We start from the raw sequence: 21518 nt of genomic DNA on the forward strand, positions 1-21518 counted from the left end.
GTTGGCCATTTATATCTCTACTTACACAGCTGTATTCTACTAATATTCAATGTTGTTTTTTCCATGCTGTACCAACCTCTGTTCTGTACGAAGCCCGGAAACCCTTTCAATACTGCTAGGCAGATGGATGAAAAACAAGAGGTCTCCTTGTGCCTTGCTGTGCCAAACTCCCTGTCTAACATAAGCTGAATTTAGATGTTCCAAAGCCAGCAGCTGTCAGAAAGCTGAGAGCTGGAAATTGCTGGTGGCTTTTGTTCAGACCCCCTGTTTCCACTGTCAGCTCTAACTGTAATTTCACTAGGGCTCCCTTCTTGAAATGTAAAAGTTTGTTCTACCTTTGTTGTTACTGTGTGTTCAGTTTCTGAATTTTTAAAGCTGATATATTGCTCGATGTGCAGTCAGTCATTTGGCAAGGTTTGGTCAGCTGAGCTGGTATATAAATTCTATTCTTCGCCTGACAGTTTGGCACCCATTCTTTATGCCTCACAGTCAGCAAATGGAGCAATTTTTTCCTCCCTTTGTGGATCTCCAGCTGCTAATATGCAAACTGTATCACAGACCTTCACTTCCATATATATATGGATGTCTTTAATGTCACTTTTTTGTCACACTTTATATCAGGCTTACTTTAAATCCTACATATATATGTTTGGTATCATTCTTTTCAGAATTTATCGAACTTTAATGTGATGTTGTTAGATTTTCAGATTCTTCTTCCATTTTTAAATTATAAACTAAAAAATATCAAGAAGTCACATCCCGCGAGATGAGAGTTTGTGCCAAAAGATTTAACCATGCATGGGGCCGGAAATAAAACACAAGCAGTAGGACAGCTGCTGTACAGGCCTTTAAATGTTCAAAGTGCCGCACGGCAGTAGTAGCAAACCAGCAGCTGATCGAGCAAAGAGGAGGTAAAAAAAACTATTTGTTTCTCATTGAATCACCGTTTAAGAGGGGGTTTTGGAGGAGCGACCGCATCTCCTTGGGGTGCGTTCAGCCCTTGTCTTCACAAAGCGAGTGACAGAGACATGAAGTAAAATTCATTTAATGTTCCCCTATTGATGCGACACATATTGTGTTAACAGAAACGCATACTCACCAAGACATACAGTTGATAGGATAGGCTAAGCACCATACTTAATGGCTGAATAATTAATATGTAAATGCTACATTTGTGTCATTTGTTTGGTTTTTGAAGATAAACTAATGTCCATGAGTATAATCCCTAAAATGTGATGAATGTAATAAAAACACATATGTCATAATGTATATTTGAATTGTTAAGATTGTATTGATCACAGATAACATCAGTCCAGTTAATTTTCTAAGTCTGGATTTGTACACAGGCTAACAGTTTGATGACTCACATAAGACCCTTTGAAAACAACACAACAACTTCTGTTTTACAAGAGTTCTAAAAGAATGGAGTAATTAAAACTAGGAATATTGACAGATTTGAACAATTAAGCCATCAGGAGTTTGTGACATTTTTAGCTTCAGTTAATTTGACTCATCTGTTAATTGTACATAACAGAGTGATACTCTGACAAACACACAAGATTTTAAAAGCATGTTGTTAGAAAAACAGCTTTAAAGAGTTTCTTTAAATGAAAATACCTACATTATTTGAAATTCACAAATTCTACAGTACAGATATAATCATGTTTGAATTTGTATTTTTAGTGATGACTTTAAGCCATATTTTTTAATTAATGGAGTAAAAATGTCAGAGAATTAATGTAGTATGTGCACATGGTAAGACACATCAGGTGATCCTTATAATGTCATTCTTTTTAAACTCTGTCTTCATGTCCATCACACATTAAAATTCAAGCTCTGCATTGTAGATGATAAATTAGACTGGACTGCCAATACTGATGCGCTGTGCAAGAAAGGACAGAGCCGACTATACTTCCTTAGAAGGCTGGCGTCCTTCAACATCTGCAATAAGATGCTGCAGATGTTCTATCAGACAGTTGTGGCGAGCGCCCTCTTCTACGCAGTGGTGTGCTGGGGAGGCAGCATTAAGAGGAAAGACGCCTCACGCCTGGACAAACTGGTGAGGAAGGCAGGCTCTATTGTTGGCATGGAGCTGGACAGTTTAACATCTGTGGCAGAGCGACGGGCGCTCAGCAGGCTCCTATCAATTATGGAGAATCCACTGCATCCACTTAATAGTATCATCTCCAGACAGAAGAGCAGCTTCAGCGACAGACTGCTGTCAATGTCCTGCTCCACTGACAGATTGAGGAGATCGTTCCTCCCCCAAACTATGCGACTCTTCAATTCCACCCGGGGGTGTAAACGTTAACATTTGACATTATACAAAGTTATTGTCTGTTTTTCACCTGCATTATTATCATTCTTTAATTTAATATTATTTATTGTATCATTATGCTGCTGCTGGAGAATGTGAATTTCCCATTGGGATTAATAAAGTATCTATCTATCTATCTATCTATCTATCTATCTATCTATCTATCTATCTATCTATCTATCTATCTATCTATCTATCTATCTATCTATCTATCTATCTATATTGTTCACTTGAATAATACATGCACTTAAAAAAAATGTTGAATGAGATTTCTGTTGGTGATTATAACTGCAATATACAAGTTAACATATTCATGTTTTTAATGACATTTATGATAAATTCATCTACTTTTGATAAAAAAAAACCTTCCAGATAAGACAGTTGTATTAGCAGAATTTGCCTCCTCAATAATAGCACTTAATTATTAAAAATTCGAAGATAGCATAGAAGTACGGATTCAATATTTTCCTAGTTTTAAAGGAAGAACTAATTCTGGCTATGATTAGTTTCATGTTTCAGCATAATGTATGTATTAATATTTTCACATCCAAACTAATTCTCTTTCAAACCAAACTGTTTTAAGTATTGTTTAATTCACAATTTATGGTATAACCTGAAAGCTCCTTGTCCACAGAAAGTTTACTTATCCATACACACACTTCCTCAGTGTAATTTGTACAAAAATAAATCCAAGTCTTATGTTTTATTGAATGATGCTTGACATTTGGCCAGGACAACCAAGCTTCAAATTTCAGACACCGCCTAAACTGAGGCAGTCTGCGTCACTTTTAATTTGCTTTTGACTTTTTTTGGTCTGTCTGTTGCAAAGTTGAATTACCCAAATAATTTCTAGCACAATAGTACCCATATGTTAACGGAAATGCAAACATCAGAGTTTGGAAGACCCAATTAAAAAAACAAAGATCCAGCAAATTAAATTTTCCTTGTGCCAGCAGCAGACTTTTATCGACTTCATGGAATCTGTTTCATTTAAAAATCAAATGTATTGTATTTGAGTAAGAAACACTATTCAGAGCATGTTTTTAATCTACAGTATAGTTGAAAGGCGGCTTGGTAGGTTGCAGTTTGGATTGGTATAACTGTATGTTTCCAGAAATATATCACATTTATTTTTTACTTATGAGTAAAATATAGTTTTAATAAAAATTGACTGTAGGTACTCACTGTGCTTAGATCTAATTTTATGTAAAGTATACTCATATGACCTGACTACAGAATGTTAAGACATTATCACATTAATGAAGGACACCGCTGTCACATGTCACTTAGACTGCCTGCCTGGTGTGGTACGTCATTCAGTCTGTAAAAAGTATCAGTGGCTGGCAAGTTCCACAGTTGTTGTTAGATTTTATTAAGCTGCATGGTGTAGCTGTGCTTCATCCAGCAAATATCAAATAAAGAAGGCATTCTACATACATGCACCTCTTATTGGTTACTATACACAAATTTTTGGGTTTCATTTATAATTTTCTTTTGGGATTGTTTCCGGTTATTTCTAAATCTATTTTAGAACTAGTAGGACCATTAGGCAACTTAGAGATTTATTATAAACATAAAGGTTATGTGGATAAATAAGTGGACCATAAAATATAAAGGCATCTATCACCAATTAAAGAAAACAATGTAATTCTTCTCATTACCAGCCTCAATAGCCTCCCAGAGCTGTAATTCTAAAAACCAGGCTGCATAAACTTGTGCTTCTTTTTACATGAAAATGGGCAGCAGGGGTCCCAACTGTGACAAGCCCAGTCTTACTGCTGTGGAGCAGGAGCAGCAGGAGCTGACTGCCAGTCATGACTTTTGCTTGATGAAGTATGATATTTTACCCCCATTTACGTCATTTGATAGGTTACGTATGAACAGGGAGACCTTTTACACTGACAGACTGGTAGGTATGGCAGTAAATGGAGCATTGAGTGAGTTAGGCTGATCTTCCTCTGGGTCAGTGACTTCCAAACTGTGACATGTGACTTCCTTGACCTTTCCTATAACTCCTTCCTGTGTTCCCTCTAATTTAATCCCTGCCTCATGGTCACTGTCGTGACAGTTAACAGTGTTAACTGAAAGGCTGTTGGTGTAGTAGTTAGGGCACAAGTCTTTACACTAAAGGGCCTGTGGTTCAACACCCCAACTGATTGCAATCTTCAGGTGCTGGCCTCCATCACAAATTGAAAATTCCCTTCCAACACTTGGCTTGTAGTGACAAACAGATGTACTGTAAAAAGTGAAGATGTCTGAAAAACTATACTAATAACTATAAACACTGGGTACAAAACAGGACAGTGTACAACGGAAAGAAACCATCGCAGAACACTAAATGACAGCTCATTTTCTTCCTGCCAGGTGACAGCAGCATAATCAAAGTTACATAGACACGAGTTCAGATGTGTAGAGCCAGGAAGAAAATGGCATATGAAAGGGTGGGTCAGGACTGGATTCAAGACCCACATCTGGAACTCCAGAGCAAGTCTGTTAAATATATATATATATATATATAAACAAATGTAATATAGTCACATTTTGTAAGTCACCTTGGTTAGAGATGTTGTTAATTTGAAATAAACAATAACAACAGGAATAATGTAATTCTGCCTACCTGTAAGGGTCTTTAATTTGTTCTCCTAACTGACATCCCAAGTGTATTGGCTGGCGTATCGCATGCCTGACGTCGACTTCGGTCTGATCTCGTTCCCTCTGCCTCTTGTTCAGTTGAATGTAATTTTGAATTACAGTACAGGCAAACAGTAATGTTGTAGTTTACACTCTCATGCTAGGAAGAGCTGGCTATACAACTTGTCCTGTTTATTTATACTCTACGTGTACATTTCCTGGAGTTGTAACGCGCTGTTTGTTGTGCTCTTCAAGAACCTGAATTGTGCTTTACACTTCTACAGTACTAGGATTGTTGGATTTATGAGGTGAAGTGTACACTTTAAAGATGGTTCTTATCACTATCTGGTATGGGTAGCTGTTTTACTGCCAGACATGTCTTTGGTGTTTAGCTAGAAATGAGGTGTTCCAGTACTGTCTGAGGGTATTTCATGTACATTTTGCCCCTCGTGCTGTTTTAATTCCCATTCATTTAGTTTAGTGTGGTTTCTTTCAGCTTTTTTCCACTCAACCTTCCTTCCGGTTATTGCAAAGATGAAATCCCGTTATGTATTGGGCTTCTGACTTTATTATGGCATTAACCAGGTTTGAGAGCTGTATTGTGTTTACATTAGCGCAGCCATTTTTAATGCTAATAAAATGTTCTTGTTGCATGGGAGCAAACTGCCAGCTTGTCCGCTCCCTGACTGGTGGAGGATCTGTTTCTTTGCCGTTGACTGTGCTAACTCTGTTTCACCGCTTTCTCTGTCTCTCTTGCACTCCTTCTGACATAATCTGAATGATCTCTTTGGTGCCAGGCAGTCTAGGATCAGTTTGAAAAAGTGACTTTTTTGTTGACAGATCTCCCTTTCCTTGGTCTGCTTAGTGTCAAAAGATGCTGGAGATTCTCCTAAATGAATCTGGAATGCTGGCCTCTTTGGAGTTGATTGTTTGTGTCTTTTGGAACCACGGAGCATTGGCTTTGGAGACTGCCTGTCCTCGATTGCAGCTTTTCCTCATATTTCTTGTGTTTAAGAGTTAGACTGTTTATGTGTCGGTCTAATTCATGCTTGTCCTTTCATCATGGTGTGTACATGCTAGCTTAGAGGAAAAAAGATTTATTTTCAAAAATCAGAAATGTCAATAATCTTAGTCAATCTCTTTTACATTTTTAGAAATGACATGTTTTGTGATAAAATGAAATTGTACCTTATTATTACTATGCTTTATTATTTGGCTGACATGTTTATCCAAGTTGAGGTGCCACATTTGAGATACAATTGGCGACATTTTGTTTGTTTTTCCAATTGGATCACAGGCAGGTGACGTCACTTGCTTGTAGTCACACAGTGGCAGTAGTGGGATTTGAACCCTCAACTTTTACAAGCCATTTGCATTCAAACATGTATTTGTGGGATATTACAACATAAAAAAAATTAGCACAGACCGAGAGCTTTTGCTGGATTTTTGATGTATTAGGCTCAATCTTGGAATTTAGTCAGTGGCCAAGAACACCCAGAATTCACTGTGAAAGGGGCTCAATTGCTAGAATCTTTTGAAACAACCAGAATGTTTTTGGTTAGTGTACAGTGGAACCTCGGTTCACGAACGTCTCAGAACGACCAAAAAGTTTGCCAGACTTTCGCATCTGTTCACGACCACACACTCGGGTGACGAACAAGCCAGTTTCCCTTCCGGTTTGTACGCGCCTGTGATTTCCGCACGTGTTCAGTCTCTCCCTGTACAGTACATTGTTCTCGGTCAGACGTGCATCGCGCAGAGGGACTTTACCTCAAAACTGTAATCTCCTCTCCACCCAGTTCCTCCTCACTTCCTTCATGCCAGAACTCAACTCTTGCAAGGTTAGTTTTTGTATAAATTACAGATTATTCAAATGTTCATTTTTTTCCCTGTGCTTAGAACTCATTAAAAAAAAAGTGTTTACAGCGATCGGTTCATAAGGGTCTAACGCAGACTCTTGCAATGTTAGTTTTCTCTGTTGTTCAAGGTTTTTACATTTAGTTTACTATTACACTGTGCATTCTATGGTATAATTAACTATTTTTGTGCTTAAAAATCTTTAAAAAAATCTATTTACATTCAGCTTGTACGGTCAGGAACGGATTAATTGTATTTACGTACAATCCAATGGGGAGAAATTGCTTCGGGTCACAACCAAATCGGGTTGCGACCAGAGTTTTGGAACGAATTACGGTCGTGACCCGAGGTTCCACTGTATATTGAAATTATCGTATTAACTGTAAATACTGCTTTCTGGGTTTTCTTGAAAACCCAATAACAAAACCTTTGCAGTTGTGAACTTGTTGGGGAGAAAACTAAAACTTAAAAGAGCTTAAAAATGTTTTATTAGAAAGTCAAAAAAGTATCATTCATTTAAGACAAAGAAACGATGAAACCAAAAGAAGATTGGCAGAGTAGTTTGCAGAGGTAAGAGTTTAAATCAGTGGGGTTCAAAGGCCAAATGGCAGCACCCACGGCCAAGCTCGATGAACTGTAACATTTTTGCGAGGAGTTTCACCGAGGTTTTAGCCTGGCAAAGTCACCAATGCGTACAAAGTCATGCACAGGTCGAATAAAGATGATCCAGATTGCACGTACATTGAACCCTGTTGACGTCTGATTTTAAATTCTATTCACTTTTGGAGGAAGTTGTGTTTTTAGAGAGGTGACATTTCAAAACTGTTAACTGATTTTATATCCTTAGTAGTATCATTTCATCCATGTTAGTTTACTGTCTTCACCATTTTTTTTAGCATATTTTAATGTCTGACTTGTATATTTGCTTCATTAATTATTGCACATATAAAGTCATAGTAGTTCTTTCATTTGCTTTTTTAAGGTTTAGCATGTGATCCACACATACATGACTGCAGCACATTTGTTTCCGCTACCCCCAGCCCTTTTTCTCACAGCATGCCACGTGTACACATTGCAGTAACAGATTAGACTTTCAGATTCACTGCGAGGATTGTTGAAGATTTGGCAAAGATCGTGTTACAAATTCAACAGCAGCTACACCTATGATGCCATATACAGTTACGGCCATGCCTGCAGTAATCCACTTTCAGCGCTTCTCTAGTTCTGACCTTCTGCACTACCAGCTGAAGCTTCACCACATTCCCTTTGGCTTCAGTGACAAGCTGCTGTATTGTACAAAGGTCAGCGCCTTTATTATTAAACCCGAGCCCTGACCAAGGCAGCACCCCCGGGGCCTACTGCTGAAAAATAAGCGTAGAACAAAATGATTTGAAAGCAGACCGTGCTCAGATTTCTGCATACGGAGAGAGACTGATGCCAACCATCCATGTGCACCTCAGATTAGCTTTAGCCTTCTGATATTGTCTTTTATTTCAGTTCATTTCATAATCAGAAGTCATGCAGACTCAACATGGACAACATCCAGTTGTGGAATTGAACTCCAGTGTAGTGTTCCCTGTCGACTGTGCCACCCACTGTTAGAAGGATGCACTGCTATAGTCCTAAGCATGAAGCATTTTATGTACTTTTTGTTTTGTACAATAAACTGCCGAGCAGCTTTTTAATGTTTGTTTTGAATGTGTTGTACAAAGTCCAGTTCTTTCACAAGCATCAGTTTCTAAGACTCCCCTTCTTCATATTCTAGGATGCACTGATCACACTATTTAAGAGGTTTAAAAGCAGACCTCAGCCAATTGTTATTGCTACGGCACAATGGGAACATTTACTTCCACCGTCACTGAAAATTTTTTTTTCATTATTTAGAAATGAACTTAAGAAGAAGCATTAAATATATATTTTGTAGAGAAAGGAGAATATCAAAACCAAATGTTAAATTGAAAATGTTGAGTATTTTTGTTGAGTGTTTAACTTTGTTTCTTTCTTGTAGGTGGCAGCCAGGGCCGGAGTTTATGACATTCTCAACCAGCTGGGGTTCGTCGAGTTTGAAAACCCAGAAGACACAGCACTTGCCAGGCTGCGCTACCGTTGGCGGCAGCAGCATGTTCACTCACTTCCGTTCCAAGGAGAGTTAATTTAAAAGAAATACAAACCTCTGCAGGCTGCCAACTATATGTCATGCTAGTGTTGGGTCTGCTTTCATAAAATCTGAAAACCTTAAGGAAAGAAAGACGCATTCTTTTTCTCCCAGTTTGTAAAACTTTGAAACTACCTTTACATTTATGAACTGTTAGGTATAATACGATGTTAAGACATTTGCAGTATGTGAGCAGGTTCAAATAGTAGGCTTGGTTCAGGACTTGCCACATAAGAACTGTCTGCTTGCTTCAGGTTATGACCTGCCATAACCGCTAAGTGGGACTTGGAAACAGCAGAACGAATGAGGGCGTCTAGCGCTGGGGCCGGTGCCGGTGCTCGCCCTCACGGTGGCGTTCAGAGAGACTTTGTTTCAGCTCAGGCAGACAGCTGCCAGCGTTTCTTGCCAGATTAGTAATTTATCCATGATTGCAATTTTAGATCATGCTATTATTCCTTATCATGCTTTAAACATATTCTGGCCATGTTCATTTGGGAAGGAGAGGGCTGGGAAGGTCCTATAATTTGGGGGAAAAAGGAAAACAAAATGTGTTCCTGTTTTAAAAAGTGTGCTATGACAGTTTAAGCTCACATGTAATTGAAGTATGGTTCACGTATGCCAGTGGTGACCAGGAGAGGGTTACTAACTGTCTTCTCCAAACCCCAACTCTTTCCGTTTCATTACAGTAGAAGGGTGTAAAGCGGGGAGCTGGGAAAGAAATGGCCTACGCTCGGTTTAAGGGACAGACCCCAACAGTACTACTTTGTAAAGTTTTTTTTTTCTTCTTTCTTACAGACATTGCCAAACTTATCAACCGAACGTTTAACACATACTTGTACTAGTGGTTGTCAATTAATTATAAAAACATAGTTGTTTTTTCTGTTTATACACACTGTATATATCTCCTTATTTCACTTTATTCTAGACAATATAGGTAAATTGACCTTTTTTTAAGAATGAATTTTTACTTCCAGAGTGCAGGCCCTAGGATTTTGTTTTTAGCAGCAAAACAGAAAACCTGCAACTAAAGAATAACATAAAGTATGGCTGTTCTGATCAAAGATATCTAACTTCTAGTTCTTGCCATTTATATTTGTATCAACTTCCAAAAACTCTTAACTTGTGCCATCCATCCAGTTTTATTTTACATCCAGCGTTTTGTTTTTTTTTTATAAATAATGCTTTAATTTTGTTTTAGATTGATGTATGGCTTAATTTTTGAACTGTTTACTGTCATAATACAAAACCATAAAATAATATTTTTTCACTGCTTTGCTTCTCTTTTTATTATAAAGGCTGTCTTTTTGGTCAAGATACCTCAAATCAGACTCCTACTACTGGAAATGAATTTACGAAAGGTCTGCTAAAAGATATTAGAAGTGTGTCGTCTTGTGCAATTTATAGGGTTCTGACATACACAGGTATGAAGTGCTTGTTTTGTGAAGAAATACTACAATAATATCGGATTACACAACATGTCTTTTGTTCCTTGGTGGATAAAAGATCTGCTGCTTACTTTTACGGAGTTATACCAGCAAAACATTGGCTTCTCTGAAATGTCAGATTTTGTATTTTTATTTGTGTTACTCTCCCACCACACAAGCTGGCCATACAACTGGCACTGTGACCAACTTCCACAGGACAGTCAAAATCGACTCCTGAGGTGAACCACCCAGCCACCAGGCTTTGTTGGTGAACAACACCCTGCAAGACGACTACAGTATGGAGGCCAAATTGAAGTACATTTACAGAAATTTGAGAACTATTTTCCTGGCCTTTCCCCTCACATCAAAAGTAACTTAGCTAACCGGGGCAGCAGTATAGCTCTACATATCCCAGGGCTGCATGCCCTTTGTTTTCATCCTCACATATCAAAGTAATGAGCCAACAAGAATGAGTGGTCAATTAAAGTCTATCATACGATGGCTCAGCTCAGTGTCAGGGAGCAGGTAAGAAGCTAGGAGTGAATCACCGTGTTTTGGGCATTCATTACATGTGTACTGGGCCCAGACCTCTGGAAGGAGACCCGAGGACAGACACTTTACAAGCTGCAAGGATTATAGTCATCATTTTTAGCACTGGTGCTCTAATGAATATGTGCATGTGTCAGGAAAATGAAAAGTCATCCAACATGCTGTCCACTTACACCTGGCATTAGCTTCATCCATTTTAACTGACCCTGAAACCACAATTGAACCGCAGGCTTAGGGTCGAGTATTTCAGTGGTCTTCTTGGAAAAAATGCATAAGCATTAGTGTAGAAAGACTTGCATCTTCTGTAGTTATTCCTTACCATGATCACTAGTGAGAATCCCTTCTCATAAGCAGCAAAAGGCAACATGAAAGCCCAAAGTGTTACTTCCTGAATATTGAGGAAGAAATCTGGACTGCTAGCATTAACAATATTGACCAGATCAAACATGGGGCCGGCAGGCAGACATCATACCTTTGAATGATCTCACTCAGAACTTTGTTTCCAAAAATCTAAGTGTCTTGCTTCTTCTTAGGCTGAGAAGGTAGATCAACAGTCAAAATGCACTATGTGGCCAAAAGATCGTGGTCAGCTGACCATCACATCTATATGAGCTTGTTGGACTTCCCACTCCAAAAACACAGGCGTTAATATTGCAGCATAACAGTTTATATATAACACTAATCTCTAGTTTTTAAGAGGTCTTATTTATCCTGGCGCTGATGAAGCAGACTTAGGATACCAAAACTTTAATATGTCAAGTGCTGTGTGGACATTCAATAAATAGTTATTGGTCTGGGTTCAAGTGAAGACATTTTCTTAGATTACACGGTCCTCTGTCCATGTATGTGGAGTGGCATTGTCTTCCTCACCTTGCTTTTTGAGATAGATTCGCTGCAACGTCCTCTGGGGCATTGTAAGGAAAAGCTTGAAATTTTGGTGGACTAAGTTTATGCGGTAAGATTCCCTTAAAGTAAAGCATCTTCAGTTACTGGCAAATATCTTGGCTTGGAAGAATGGATCCAAATTTGAGCTTGTTGGTCTCACAGACTTTTCACAAAGATTTCAGAGAGTTCACATCCAGGCGATCTAGGAGAAAGAAAAACCTTGCAGTCCCAAAGGGAGCGAGAAGAATTGTGTACTTTTTTAATAAAGGATGTGGTCATGCCCACGTCTAGGTGCATATGTGTGTGTCCATCAGTGTAAGCAGTTGGTTACAAGCTTTAAGTTGCAGAGATGTCTGGTCATCTTTGATTAGCACCTCTGGATATTAACATGAAGTTCAAGAAACTAGCAGCTCACATTTGTGTCTTTCTGAAATGTAGGTAGGGGAGAGGGTGCAGGCTTCTCCATCTCTCTCTGTTCTCTTAGCAGAAATAGTCTTCTGTGCTACTGAATGTCTAATAAAATGGGGCAGTGCCCACTTTGTCCTACACAGGATGGCATTTTTGCTCCCAGCCATGCTGTACTGGAGGCATTGGTTTTAGGTAAGCGCAGCACATGGCCGACTGCTCGTCTTTTGGCACAAAGAAAAATCTCCATTCCCATTTGTTTTGAGAGGTTTTGTATTTCTTTTTGTTTTTCATTAAAATCATGAATATGAATATGAAGTTAAACATTGATCGCTGTAAATGTAGATTTAGATTTGAATTTAGATTACACTACCTTAGCCAGATTGCTTTATGATAAATTTAGTTGGAAACATTACAATACAAGCATCCGCACTTGCCTCATCTTTCACATTTTGTTGAGCCAGTATCCACACACGTGTCTTGTTTTTTAAAGTCCAAAAAAAAAATAAATCTCATATAAATAACTTAAAAAAAGAGTCAATACTTGCATAATTCATCTCCGCATTGCTAGCTCTGTCCAGCTTGTCTTGTCTTTTGTATGCAGTGTTACTTTTGCTGCCTGTCTTTGATTTAAGTTTTGGAGTTATGTCCTACTTTAGTTTTTGGTCACATTATATTATGTTCATCTGCATTCATTCTAGTGAAAAATGAAAGAATAAATGTCCTTTGGTGACATTTCCCTCAATTTCCTTTTTAGTCTTAGATCAGTGGCAGTAGTGCCGTGTCAACCCCAAAGTCACAGGGAGTAACACAACTGTTGGATTCTTGGTCAAGATGCATAATTCTGCTAAAATAGTTTTATAAAGTAAAGAAATATCAAGGTATTCTACTTCAGCTTAGTTAATACAGCAAAATATTTTTCCTCAAATCTACAGGAGATGATGCCATGCTTATGTGTATCCTAAACAGGCAATAAAGGTGAAGCACTGCATACAGCGTGTTCTGTCACATTCATAAGAATAGTATTTTATCCAACTCATGAAGCCATTGTGCCAAATGCACTATAATAATCAATTACACAGTTATTAACTTCTAATGGACAGGATTAGATGCAAATACCCAGAATGTACAATTTTCAGTGGTTGCAATGCCTCTCTATTTGTTTCTTGAAACCCTTCCGTCCATTTCATGAGTCTGCGTAATCCAGTATCAGGGTCAATGGGGCCGGAGGCTAATATGGTGGTAAGCAGGTATGGGGCAGCAGTTCCTCGCAGGGCCACACGCAGACTCATTCACACTTGACCTGTATATGTAATCCGTTTAACCCAATTCAGGATTGCCAGGATCCCAGGCCTGTTCAGGCAGCATACAACGCAAGGCCATTGTTGGACCCCAGTCCTACAGTTGCCAATTAATGTCAGCAGTGGACGTTACAGGAAAAACTCTGTAGACCCAGGAATTATGTGGAGTGGTGACCTGACTGGGCTCCGAGGCAGCAGTAATGATCACTTCACCACCATGTCACCCAGTACCTAAAATCAAAGGCCTTAAACATTACCACACTGTGGTCAAGGCCCAGAAATGTGCACTTCTCTCACAACCTTCAGAGACATGTTTTGATGGCTCTATCATCATAGAGACTTTCATCATCATCTGCAATGCCCAGGGCGCCCGTAGCCTTGGCATTATGCGTTTCACCAGGGCATCAATAGTCATAATCAGGATAGACTATAACAATGAGGGCACATAAACAGGCATGGATGGTACAAAAGTGTTCAGTGTGATTTATTAGAATCGGAGTCCAATAATAAATAGTGCTGTGTATTCTGCAATAATTAAATATTCTATAAAATCCAGTGCTCATTGAGCATATTTAAATCCAATACATAATGACTATAAATAATCCATTTAAGACGAGAATAAAATTAACCAAGATCATCTCTTATCTCCATTGCAGTGCTTCTCTCACTCTCAGTCTGAGCTGATTCCATTTGTACATGAACACGGGATCAGCCAGTTTCCCCATTAAACCCCCCAGGGGCCCGCAGCATTGTAGTGGCATGTGCCCACAGCTGCCATGCCAGTGTTTTTATCCACTAAAATCCTCCAGCAACTTGGACCCCTTATTCACTTCACATCATCCTGATTTTTTTACCTCCACTAATCCAGATTTTCTGGTCAATTGTGTTGCAATCACTTTTCACTTAAGCTGGCATTTAAGTCTTCAATCAGCCTCAAGAATGATTTAAGATATGAAGAGGTAGGGGAAGTGATGGCAAAGGTGGTAGGGATGAGAACGGCGCCCATACACATGCGCCACACAGCCGCCCTGCCGGCTACTGCAGAGAAACATAAAATAAAAAAGGAATAACCTTGTAGGTCAATCATCACCCCAAAAGCGGACAGTAGATGTCACGTAGTATATGTGTACCAAATTTCAGGTCAGACGGTTTGTGAGCTACAGGTGATTTAAAATCCTGGACAGACAAACAAACAGCCACAGTTGTGTATTACATATAAAGATAAGTAGGCTCAGCGGCCTGACACTAAAGCTGCTGTAGCCTTTCAGCGTTCTTGCCATTGCTCTTAGTGTCATCAATCGTAGTTATTAGGATACAATTAAAGGAACAATCTCGACAGAAAAAGGTAAATTCAATAGAAAAAAGCACAGAAGCGAGTTGGGCATTTATAAATATGACAAAAACTACTAATATTTTTACATTTCTTACAAATCTAAATCTTACACTAATACAGTTTTTGAATGCAGAATAACGGAAGGAAGAAAAGATGAGCAAATTAAATAATAAACTGAATATTTCCAAGAGTTTGTGTCAACAAAACACCAAGGCCCCAATGTGCAAAGTGATGAAATGTTTACCCTGGCAGAGTTTCTGCATATTTTTCACAGTAAATGTTTTCAGAGATTCATCTACACCCTGAAATTACAATTAAAGGGACAGCACGAGGACAAATCAACTGAAAATGTTAAAACTTATCTGTTAAAGAAGAAGTTGGGCATTTATAGATATGACAAAAACTAGTAATATTTTTACATTTCAAAGGTGTAACCCTCTTTGTTAAGTCAATCCTTAGTAGGTCCAGTGGTTGTGCCTTTGGTTCTTGTTTCCAGTCCAGAATTGCTTCACCTCTTCCATTCTGACTTGTCTTAGGTTTTGAGCAAAAATAGCTCATTTCAGGTCCTACCACAAACATCCATTTGGAGTTGAGGACTGGACTTTAACAAGATTATGTATAAACTCGAAATAACATTTTCTTCAACTATTATGATGTAGATTTGCTTTTATGTTTCACATTGTTGCTTTGCTGCATTACAGATTTGTGCATCTGTTTCAGTTTTTGGATAAAGGAACAGCATTCTCCTGAAAAATCCTCCCAAGCTTTGTCAAATATAGACAAGGTGCCAAAGATATCATCTAATACCTATTTATTGTAGATACAGTATATATCTTTTAAAATGTACATTATCTAAAGGTTGCGTTTTAAAGCTTAAGACTTTATATGATGGATACTAAGAAATGATATGCATTTATTCCTAGTGGTTTATTCCTAGTGGGACTGACTACTGTAAGGCAGTTATCTTACGGCTTTACAAATCATTGTATTTGTAGCCTTCAGTTCATTCAAAGTGCCGCTGTATAAGTGTCATGACCAGAATTAGGGAGTATGACTACGCACCTCCTGCTCCTTAAGTCATCACCAGCACCTGCTTAACTCTAGAGCTTACATACAATGTTTTTAAGGCCTGGCCTAGGCTTTTCTTATTTACCAATAAAAACAGGAGGACAACATTAAAATCTTAACATGCCAATCTACTAAAACCAGGGTTAATAAAATAACATTGAGAGGTCAAACCCCCAAGGCTGTGGAATGATCTGTCTTCTTTTATAGGAAGTGCCCCTTTGACCTCAGTTTCCTTTTCCAGGCTAAAGACACATTATGTTAGTCTTGCATCCCCTGTCTAGAGCTGCTGATTAGCTGTAGTTTAGTGTGTCACCCTGTTCTTGGTTGTTTGCACAAAAAATACAAATAGGGTTAATCCGTTTCTCTCTCTTTCTTGGTATCACTGTTGCATCGCAAAGCTGCTCCTCCTTCACATAAAACATGACACCAGAGTGTAAGAGCCTTTAATGAAAGGATTTCAAATTCTGATTGGACAGACTCAGGAGGGGGGTGACTAGTCACTGGGCCTTGGTCACCAGGGGCCTCATGTATAACGCCATGCGTAGAACTCACACTATAACATGGCGTAAGCACAAAAGCGGGACAGGACACAGAATCCATTACATTCGTGATATTACAGCTCTCTGAATAATTAAAATACTGAGATGTATATGTGACATCTTTTTCATGATGACAGGAATGAAAGCATGTTATTAAACATGGGAACACGGTGGCGCAGTGCTTGTTCATATCTCACGCAAGAGGCTTGCTGAGCCATGTGCGACCTTCAATGAAATAATTTATTACAGCAGTACTGTCTCTTTCAAACGTACTAACTTCCAATTCCTGTCCTTACTTTTCTTTCTCCAAATACCCAATCACCACACAATCAGCTCTGTAATAGACGTTAAGCCATTTGTAAGCTTAAAACGCCGATTCTTCAAAACTTTTAAGGAACATTGAAATATCTTCATAGTACATGTTTAATTATTCTATCCGTCTATCTTTCCAGTGTCGTGTCAGCAACAGCAATAATACAACGCAAGGCAGGAACAATCCCTGAACTAGCTAGCGCTGCGGCACCGTGTCCTCACATGTTTAATTATTAACAATACAGATTATTTAAATGAAGTTAAAGTTTTATCTGTATAATATAAGCAACATATTTTGCTGCATTTCATCTTAAAAATGATATCGTCATCATACGCGCTTTATAAAGTGGTGCAGGTTGTGCAATATTATAACTGTAGTGCAAGTTTACAGTGAGGTGATTGTACTTCTAAGTACAAACAGTTCTACAAGGAGCACTTGATGGACTGATTGAGTGCGTTTATAGTTCTTGGGATGAAACTGTTTCTGAAACGCGAGGTCCGTACAGGAATGGCTTTGGCGCGTTGTGGCTGAGGTAGTGTGTGCTTGAAACTGTATACCGATAATTCTCTTTCCGATCAGCTGCTGCTGTGATTCCCCACTCAGATACAGTGATATAAATACTCCGAGTGGTGCAGTGAGAGTAATATGGAAAAAGATGATCTGCTGTGGCAACCCTTAATGGGAGCAGCTGAAAGAAGAAGAAGATGCAGTGAGCGTAACAACGCTAAAGCAGTTATGGTATTTGGAATACTATGGCTATTCCCTGGACCATTATATTGCTACAGGTTAATTACAATCAGATGCATTACACTAATAAACAATATGCAGTTAATTTCAGTGTATTTATAAAACCGCGTCAGGAATGTGGGTCTAAGAAAGAAATGGTGACCACACAGGAACAGTAGCACTACTTTGACGCTGGGTGCCGTCAGTCTGCAAAACCGAGCAGAGAAATTGCATACGCCAAGGAATGAGTTACCGTGGAAATGTGCATGGCTTTACGCTAAGTTTAGGTTTTATACATCGCGATTTGAGCGTGGAAACGTTCGTACGCAACATTTCTGTGCGTACGTACCGTTTATACATGAGGCCCCAGAACTGTGACAGTGTCTGTTAAAAAGATCCTGGGCCCCCAGAGGTTTGCTTTCGTCAAGAATGTTTATTTTTCTCACCTTCACTGTCAACTTTCTACATCTCAGTTATTAAGTTCCTGGAATTATATTGTCATATTTTATAGGAATTAAACTGAACTTTCTCTATTTTACTTTGTGTTTAGCTTCTCAAGTGTCCTCGTGTTTGTAAATGATGTATGTTTTAATTATGTCTGTCACTGTTACAGCTGGAAATTGTTTGCAAGAATTAAGAGCCTGTACTCATTGAAGTGTGCCTTACAAAGGAATCTGAATTGCATTTACATCAATTTGGCAGTTATTAGCATCGAAAACTCCTTGAAGCCTCTTGATGTTGACTTCAAGAAACGTTGCGTTTTTTTGTACACACTACCCTGCTATATTATAAAATCACAGAAATTTTGATGTTCACAAATGACGCTTCAGCACTAATGGTTCATCAAAACTCTGTGTTCATTTTACCAGCCTGCATAAAACACATTGCCTTTATTCTGACAAGATATACACACTGTCATTCTGAATCTGAGGGAGTTTAGCTTTGAATGTGTAGGAGCAGCCAGTAGGTTTGGCATTCACTTATTGTTGTTGTCCTCTCAGAACTATTTTTATTGGCTACACTTGCCAGATCTGTTGCTTATCAACCCGGGATTACAGAGAAATAAATGGAACATTAACATTAGAACATCCTCTAAGGTCCAATAATAAGGACAAAGCTTCCCTTTCAGCAAGAAAATGTCACAAAATGGTCCTAGAGCATTTTAATAAGATTTCACACCAATGAATGTCTCTGAAGGATGGCATTGTGGTACAGTGGATGTTCCAGTTTCCTCCCACAGTCCAAGGTTGGGTGAATTGGTCCGAGTTTGTGTGTGTTCACACTGTGATAAACTACCGATGTGTCCAGGGATTGTTCCTGCCTTGCCCTGATAGGGTCCAACTGCCTCACGACCCTGTGCAGAATAAGCGGGTTTGGAATAGGAATGGATGGATGGGTACCAGTGCATGCTCACCAGCCTGACTCACTTGACCTGTTCAAAGAACTGAAATAGTGTTACAGTATAATAGTACTATCCAACCCGTGGCGTAGCATATGCCGCATAATTATGTATTGATGGGTGAACACTTCCTGAACGACACAGTTGTCTAAATGGCGTGGGTTTATGGATACCACTGTGAGTTAATGAAAAGATAGACCTCTGGAGAAAGCAACATACAATTATCCGTGACTGAAAGCGGGATCGTCTGTGACAATGGAGGCCACGCTGGTGAAAGTTACTTCGTCGGTAGGGATAAGTGTCAGTACTTGTAGATTAAGGTGTAGCGAGTCTTCGTTGTTGACGCTTAATATAGCTTGTGTACTGAGATGTACCGGAGTCACAGTTGAGTAACACTTTTTTAATGTCTTTTAAGCACAGGGAAAAAAATTAACATGTGAAACATCTGTAATGTAATAAGCCACCAAGAAAAGTAACATTGCAACAATGCTATCTACGACCCGATCGCTGTAACCCGCTGTGACCCGATCGCTGTGCACCGGTCGTGCAACTGTCGTCTGTGCACCTCTGAGCCACGTTGTCCTTTCATTGTTCTTTGCGGTTCCGGCTGCTTTTCTATATATAATCCACCAAGTCACCCGACCATGGTAGTAGTGGGGGGGGTTGTGTACACAGGGCAGAGACGTATTCAGTGGGAGCGTATGACCCGCACTTACTGGGTATTCCTCGTTCGTGGGGAACAATTGCAAGCCCCGGTGCCCATTACGAATGGGGTTCAACGGTTTACCCACACCTGTTGGCGCGGGGTAGACACACGTTGATCCATTCAGTGTAGCGCGCGTGCAGAACCAGACATCACATACCTGTTAATGCTCAATCTCACGTGGCTGAAAGCCACTTGTCCCTCTAAGAAGTTGGACGCCTAACGCTTGGCGATCGCGTAACTATTAAGCAGGAGGGAGTCTCATTCGTTTTCGGAATTAACCAGACTAATCGCTCCACCAGCTAAGTACGGCCATGCAACACCACACACAGAATCGAGAAAGAGCTATCAATCTGTCAATCCTCTCCGTGTCCAGGCAGGGTGGGGTTTCCCGTGTTGAGTCAAATTAAGCAAGATTTGTGTGTGGCGAGTTGTTGCGTCCGGGCACATGAGCAGGCACTGTGAATGCCTTGAGAGCGTGGCTGGACGCGTTCCGGGGAATAATGAGTATCTATATATCTTCTTACATATAGATAGCGTCTGATAGTTGTGATGGTTTTACACTCCAGTACATTGCGGTGAACGCTGGTAACAGTCAGGCAGGCAGGCGTATTAGAGTTGGTGCTCTTAGAGTTGGTGGGCGCGTCTCTCTAGCGGTTCGAGTTCTTGGGCGGTGCTCTGTCGTTTGTATCCCACGGTCGGATGACTTGGTGGATTATATATGGAAATGTTAAGAAATTGAAAAGAATAATGAAAAGTCAACGTGGCTCAGTGGTGCATGTGGAACAAAACCCTGCATCCACAGGAGTTCACCAGGACTGAGTTTGGGAAACACTGCTGAACAGAGACGAAACCGACTCAGGTGAGGAGTTGGGGCGGGCAAAGTGGTTGCAGCTATTGATTATTCAGTGTTGTTTGCCTGGGTGTCTGATCTGCTCGACGGGATCATAAATAAAAGGAAAACAATGTGAAGGCAATGTCACAGGTGATCCTGTGGTATAGCGGGTCCACAGCTCCCCTTCAAAAGGCCATTTTTAAATAAATAATCATCACACTCACAGCATAGTGAGGGGCGTGGAAGTATGGCTGAAACGGTTTCCGGGTGGAGTCGTGCTGCGGGCATTTCTCCCCTGTGCAGTGTGTGAGCGAGCGAATGAGGAGAGAGAGAAAGCTGGTACGTTACAGTGAGCGAGAGCAGGCTCGAAGGCAATGCCTTCCTGTGGTATAGCGGGTCCATAGCTCCCCTTCAAAAGGCCATTTTTAATCAGGCGACTGACAGTAGTGGAGTCAGGCACAGAGAAGGTCAGCTGCAGAGAGAGAGTCTCGACTGTTGCAGGGCCTGAAGCAGGTGAGACGCTAATGAAAAAGAGGCACAGGGCTTATTGGTTTTTAACCTCAGTTTTACAGGATTGCGCGGCTCTCTCTCTCGCGCTGCCTGTGTGTGCCTCTGTCTCTCTCTGTGGCGCTGCCTGTGTGTGCCTCTGTCTCTCTCTGGCGCTGCCTCTGTGTGAACCAAGGTTCCAATGAGGTTGACTAACGAAAAGTCAACGTGGCTCAAAGCTGCAAGTGGACTGTGGCACAGACAAACAGAAATGACGGCATGTTTTCCGAGGCATCGCGTCCGAGTTGGTGGGCGTGGCTCTGTGAGTTTTCGTTGTATCCAATGGTCTAAGACTTGGTGGGCGTGGCTCCTTCCTGCGTGCGCCATTGGCGTCTTACTTGTTGGCGGTTTAGTGAATCCACGCCGCTTCCGGCGTGCTTTCCATGGGTGGCTACTTGTTGGCGGCTTAGTGAATTATATATATAGATATTAATAATAAAAACAACTAGTCACAAATTTGTAAAAAAAAAAAAAAATGATGATGGTGTGGATCTTCCCACGTGTTTCATTTGTAGAAATGGGAACAATGTAA

The 21518-nt window shown here is 40.0% G+C and overlaps 1 protein-coding gene across 4 annotated transcripts in view; it reads left to right on the forward strand.

Annotated features, from left to right (window-relative positions):
- Nucleotides 1–10227, forward strand: part of LOC114647044 (paladin-like) — a 256380-nt gene extending 246153 nt beyond the window's left edge. For all 4 annotated transcript variants that reach the window (XM_028795527.2, XM_051922927.1, XM_028795529.2 and 1 more), the window contains exon 20: nt 8814–10227. In XM_028795527.2, coding sequence (XP_028651360.1) covers nt 8814–8963 — 150 coding nt within the window. In that variant the 3' untranslated portion in view covers nt 8964–10227. The remainder of the gene's footprint in view (nt 1–8813) is intronic.
- Nucleotides 10228–21518: the final 11291 nt, after the last annotated feature.

Source organism: Erpetoichthys calabaricus, chromosome 2 (genome assembly GCF_900747795.2).
Source record: "Erpetoichthys calabaricus chromosome 2, fErpCal1.3, whole genome shotgun sequence".
NCBI lineage: Eukaryota > Metazoa > Chordata > Cladistia > Polypteriformes > Polypteridae > Erpetoichthys > Erpetoichthys calabaricus.